We start from the raw sequence: 6157 nt of genomic DNA on the forward strand, positions 1-6157 counted from the left end.
TATATGTTAATATAATTTTAAATTATTATATTTCTTTTTTATTTCTGATTTTTATAATTTTACTCTTTTTTAAAATTCTGTATTATTTCTGTTATTGTCACATCCCAATTTCCCTGTTCATTGGGAGGATGTGACCACAAAGGGCTAAAATTCCAGAAAGTTCCAGGTGTTTTTAGGCTGTTACAAAATCCAGGGATTGGGATTTTCCCTTTTCCCTTTGGGGGGAATTTAACCCTTTGGGGTGTCTGCACCCTCAAATGCCCTAAATCAGGATAGAGGGACTTGCTGAAGAGAAAAATCTGAATATTAAGAAGAAAAATGCAGCTGAGATTTTAATTTTTTCTAAAATTATTTCTAGTTCAATTCTAAATATTAATTTTTCTACAAACCCCAGGCATTTTCTACAAACCCAGGCATTTTAAAGGCTTAGCAGCCTTTTAGTTGTTGGGGTTTTGAGAGTTGTTTTTTACATTTCTTGGTACATTTTTATGAGTGAGCTCGTGTCCCACCGACCTCTGTGTCCCTCCCACTCCTAATCCCAAAAACCCCATTAATTCCTGGGAATCCTAACACCTCAACAACCCCTCCCTGCTGAATATTCCCCCCAGCACTGCAGAAATAAAATCAATTTTTTACAATAAAATATTTGCTGCTGACTCAGGCTGGAGCCACTTTCTTACCCAGCATGGCTTTAGTTTTAATCCTGGCTTAAAACCAGGCTTGGGTTTGGGTTTTGGGAGAGTGTACCTTAAAGCCAGGCATGGGTTTGGTTTTTGGGGTTTGGGGTTTTGGGGAGTGTGCCTTAAAACCAGGCATGGATTTGGTTTTTGGGAGTGTGCCTTGTTTTTTCCCCACTTTGAGGTGGATATTCCAAATCCAAATGCCTGGATCTGGACATGGCTTTGGGTTTTGGGGAGTGTGCCTTAAAACCAAGCATGGATTTGGGTTTTGGGGTTTGATTTTTGGGGAGTGTGCCTTAAAGCCAGGCATGAATTTGGTTTTTGGGGACTGTGCCTTGTTTTTCCCCTACTTGGAGGTGGTTGTGCCAAATCCAGATACCTGGATCTAGGCATGGGTTTGGTTTTTGGGGTTTGGGTTTTGGGGAGTGTGCCTTAAAACCAGGCATGGGTTTGATGGGTAGGTTTTGCCTTAAAACCAGGCATGGGTTTGGGTTTTGGGAGTGTCCTTTATAACCAGGCATGGGTTTGATTTTTGGGGACTGTGCCTTGGTTTTCCCCTACTTGGAGGTGGTTGTGCCAAATCCAGATACCTGGATCTGGGCATGGGTTTGGTTTTTGGGGAGTGTGCCTTAAACCCAAGCCTGGATTTGATTTTTGGGGAGTTTGCCTTAAAGCCAGGCATGGGTTTGGGTTTGGGAACTGTTCTTTATAACCAGGCATGGGTTTGGCTTTTGGGGATTGTGTCTTGTTTTTTCCCCTACTTGGAATTTGGGATGTGCCAAATCCAAATGCCTGGATCTGGGCATGGGTTTGGGATTTGGGGTTTGGGTTTTGGGGAGTGTGCCTTAAAGCCAGGCATTAATTTGATTTTTGGGGAGTGTGCCTTGTTTTTTCCCCCCACCTGGAGATGGATGTGCCAAATCCAAATGCCTGGATCCACATCAATGTAGGAGATTTTTCCCCCACTATTGAATTTCTCCCTTTTGGGTCAGGCTGGAGGGTTTTGGATGCCCCTCTGACTTGTGGGTTTAAGCCCAGCAGGGATTGTGGTGGGCACAGAGCACCTTGTAAGGGGAGATTTGGGATTTTTGGGAGCAGGGAGGGTGTGGGATCATCCAGCTGGCACTGGGAGAAGCACCCAGGAGGATCCATCCCAGGACATATCTGGGGCCGTTTCTGGGCAGAGCTGGGGCTGTTTTCCTGCGAGCTGGGGGTGTGAGGATCTCTGTGCCTACCAGCCACGGCGATGAGGTAGGAGCCATCCCTGCTGCTCAAGCCCAGGGTCCTGGCTCTGGCCACCAGGTGGAAGAAGGGCACGAAATAGGCCAGGTGGCTGAAGAGGAAGGACCAGGTGAAGATGTAGAAAACGGGATCCTTCAGTGGGGAGAAGTCCAGGAGAGGCTGGGGAGGTTCCTTTGTGGTGGCTGCAGGGGTTTGGTGGTTTCTCCTGGCCTCGGTGGGGGTTTCTGAGGAGGAGCTCTCCATCTGCAGCTTTCCCAAGGCAGATGGATTCGCTGGCTCTGAGACATCTCTGCCATGGGGCACCACGAGTCTCTCCGTGCTGAGAGCCTCCTGTGCATGGAGAAGCTGTAATTCCCTCTGAGTGCTTCCATCTGAACACCCACCAGGAGTTTCTGGATCCTTCTCCTCCCCTGGAGAGCCCTGGTGTTGGTTTTTGGCAGATTGCCGGCGCAGCTGGGGGCTGGCAGGCCACAGCAGCATGCTGGAAGGCACCAGGTTCAGCATGATGCCTCCAAAAATCAGCAGAGTACCTGAGGGAAGGCAAAAGGGGGTTTGTTCTTGGGTTGGAAAGGGGGGAGCAGCAGGAAATGGCCTTTTAGAACAGGGTATGGTTTTCACAGACCATGGAGAAAGCTCTGTTTGCCTTCTCCTTCTGCAGGGATTTTAATTCCTGTTTTTCTAACTGGAAGTTCATTTTGCTGTGATGCACAGGACAAACCCACAGCTACTTCTGGGATCTGTTTTGCTTTTCCTCATTTAAAGTCAGGATGGACCTTGAAGATGGTCTTGAAACACTACAGTAAAATCAGGCATTTCTGGGGTTGATTTCTGAGATCTGTGCTTTGATTTTAATGAGGGATTTCTGGGTTTGATTTCTGAGATCTGTGCTTTGACTCTGATTTTAATGAGTGATTAAGTGTTTCATTATTAACAAGATGTCCCCAGACTATCCTAGAAGAGGCAGAATTATTCCTTGGTGTGCTGAATTTTTAAGAAGAGCCTCTTAGAGCCTCCAGATCTCCCCAAATTCCCTCTCAGAGCTGATGAATTGTGAGGAGCAGGATTCAGCTGCAGCTTTGGAAGGGCTTTGCCCCTGCAGGTCTGATCCAGCCTGGAACCAGTTTGTGTCCCTAAGGCAGCAGTGGGAATGACTGGGATGGGAGAGGCTTCTCTGCCTGCAGCTGCCCAGACCTGGAGGAAGAGTTTGAAACTCTGAATGCCTTCCAGAGAGAAATGCCAAATTCTAATGGTGCCTGGATCAGGGAATCCTGGGTGTCCAGAGATATCCTGGGAGAATGGTTTGGGTTGGAAAGGACCTCAAAGCTCATCCATGCCACCCCTGCCATGGCAGGGACATCTTCACTGCCCCAGATTGCTCCCAGCCCAGCCTTGGGCACTGCCAGGGATCCAGGGGCAGCCACAGGGGAACTGAGGGATTGTTTTGTGCTCAGTGCACACCCTGTACAGCAGCAGGGATCTGCAATCCAGGCTCTGCATCACCCTGACACTGGCAAGCTCCTTGTCCATGAAATGTTTTGGCTCCTTGAAATTGCATCCACACACAGAGCAGGACCAGCCCAGGGATGTTGATTGGGAATATTAATTTTTTCCTGTGCATGGAGCTGGAATTTACAGAACCCTTGGGTGAGCTGGGTGCCTCTGCAGGCTGGGGGCAGCTGATTTGGAGGGCAGGGAACAAAAAATGATGGTTTGGGTTGGAAAGGGCCCTAAAGCTGCTCTCATCCCACCCCTGCCATGGGTTGGTTCTGGTTCTCCTTCCACTGTCCCAGGCTGCTCCAAACCCCATCCAAGCTGGCCTTGGGCACTGCCAGGGATCCACAGCGGCTCTGGGCAGCCTGAGCCCTCTCACCTTGCCATCCATAGGCCTCGATGAGGAGCTGGGTGAAGGGGGCCATGAGGAAGGTCAGCCCCATGCCCGAGCGGGCCAGGGCGTTGCTGAGCCCCAGGCGAGCCCGGCAGCGCTTGGCTGTGACCACTGCAGCTGCCTGGTACAGACAGGCAAAGCCCAGCCCTGGGGAAAGGGGGAAAATGAGAATTAGGGGCTCCCACCACAGAGAAACTCCCATCAGACAAAGCCCACCCCTGTGGGAAGGGGGAAAATGAGAGAAAGAAACTCCCACCCCAGAGAAACTCCATCCCTGAGGGAAGGGGGAAAACAAGAATAAGAGGCTCCCACCAGAAACTCCATCAGGCAAACCCTCTCCCTGAGGGAAGGGGGGAAAATAAGATTTAGAGGCTCCCACCACAGAGAAACTCCCATCAGACAAAGCTCATCCCTGAGAAAAGGGGGAAAATGGGAATAAGGGAGTCCCACCCCAGAGAAACTCCATCCCTGTGGGATGGGGGAAAATAAGAATAAGAGGTTCCCACCACAGACTCCATCAGGCAAAGCCCCTGCCTGAGGGGAGGGGGAAAATGAGACTTAGAGGCTCCCACCACAGAGAAACTCCCATCAGGCAAAGCCCATCCCTGGGGAAGAGGAAAATGAGAATAAGGGGGTCCCACCACAAAGACTCCATCCCTGTGGGAAGGGGGAAAATAAGAATATGAGACTCCCACCACAGAGAAACTCCCATCAGGCAAAGCCCATCCCTGTGGGAAAGGGGAAAATAAGGGACTCCCATCACAGAGAGATTTCCCCCCTGTGGGAAGGGGGAAAATGAAAATAAAAAGTTCCCACCAGAGAGAGATTCCATCAAGCAAAGCCCATCCCTGAGAGAAGGGGGAAATGAGAATTAGGGGGTCCCACCACAGAGAGACTCCATCCCTGGGGAAGGGGGGAAATGGAGAATAAAGGCTCCCACCACAGAGAGACTCGTGCTGCCCCATGGCAGAGATGTCTCTGCCCCAGCCTTGGGAAAGCTCCAGAAACCCACCCCAGAGAGCTCCTCCTCAGAAACATCCACTGGGGCCAAGGGAAGCCACAAACCCCTTCCAGTCCCAAAAATGGGCTCCTGTGTGGGGTTCCATGTGCTGCTGTCCCAAGCTGGTTCTGCAGCAGAGGGGATTTCTGCTCTCACACTCAGGGCAGAGCGAGATTTTTGGGAGGGGTTTGGTGTCTGGGGGTTGGAGGCTCTGCCCTTTTATAGGGGATTTTAAAAGGCCAGGATCCGTGTAGGTCCAGGAAAAAAAAATGAAGGTTGGTTGGGACTGGGATGTTGAAACCGTTGTTTTATTCTGAGCATGAAGCTTTGGGAGTTCACACGGTAACGAAAGGAGCTGGGGAGGCTTTGGCACTGAAGGTTCAAGGAAATACAGGATATCCTGAGGTGGAAGGGACCCACCAGGATCACATCCAACCAGGATCACATCCAACCAGGGTCACATCCAACCAGGATCACATCCAACCAGGATCACATCCAACCAGGGTCACATCCAACCATGCACAGACCCCCCAACAATCCCACCCTGGGCATCCCTGGCAGCGCTGCCCAAACACTCCTGGAGCTCTGGCAGCCTCGGGGCTGTGCCCATTCCCTGGGGAGCCTGGGCAGTGCCAGCACCCTCTGGGGGAAGAACCTTTCCTGATATACAACCTAAATCTCCCCTGACACAGCTTTTACATGAGTCTCTGATCCTCACACACCCAGGAGGGCCCAGGGCTGTGTTTGGGGGCACAGGGTGCCCCTGGCAGGACAGGCAGTGCCCAGCACCCTCTGGGGGAAGAACCTTTCCTGAGATCCATCCCCACCCCCTGGCACAGCTCCTTCCTTGGGTCCTGTCCCTGATCACCTCAGACTCCTCCAGCTGAACCAACCCCCGCAGAACAAAACCCCCTTCCCCAGGTTTAAGGCTAAAGGAGCCGATTTCCTGCCCCTGCAGTAACCCATGCCCATCTCACCCAGCAGGAAGCCCATGGAGAAGCAGAGGAAGGGGACACTGGTGGCCTGGGTGCTGAGCAGGCAGCCCCCAGCCACCAGCCCAGCCCCCAGGATGGAGATCGGCCGCTCTCCCAGGCGCTGGCACAGCACGGACACCAGCGGGGCTGCAAGGCAAACGGGGACACAGCTCAGCCCTGGGGACACAGCTCAGTCCTGGGGACACAGCCCTGGGGACACAGCCCTGGGGACACAGCTCAGCCCTGGGGACACAGCACAGGGGACACAGCACAGGGGACACAGCTCAGCCCTGGGGACACAGCCCTGGGGACACAGCCCTGGGGACACAGCTCAGTCCTGGGGACACAGCTCAGTCCTGGGGCCACAGCCCTGGGG

The 6157-nt window shown here is 52.2% G+C and overlaps 1 protein-coding gene across 2 annotated transcripts in view; it reads right to left on the reverse strand.

The window, feature by feature from the left end:
• SLC16A4 (solute carrier family 16 member 4) overlaps nucleotides 1-6157 on the reverse strand; it is a 23671-nt gene that overhangs the window by 11577 nt on the left and 5937 nt on the right. For both annotated transcript variants that reach the window (XM_031061737.1, XM_014309390.2), the window contains exons 4-6: nucleotides 5785-5928; nucleotides 3793-3954; nucleotides 1916-2452 (exon numbers count right to left, since the gene is read on the reverse strand). In XM_031061737.1, the coding sequence (XP_030917597.1) occupies nucleotides 1916-2452; nucleotides 3793-3954; nucleotides 5785-5928 (843 nt within the window). The remainder of the gene's footprint in view (nucleotides 1-1915; nucleotides 2453-3792; nucleotides 3955-5784; nucleotides 5929-6157) is intronic.

Source organism: Geospiza fortis, unplaced genomic scaffold, assembly GCF_000277835.1.
Source record: "Geospiza fortis unplaced genomic scaffold, GeoFor_1.0 scaffold26, whole genome shotgun sequence".
Lineage (NCBI taxonomy): Eukaryota > Metazoa > Chordata > Aves > Passeriformes > Thraupidae > Geospiza > Geospiza fortis.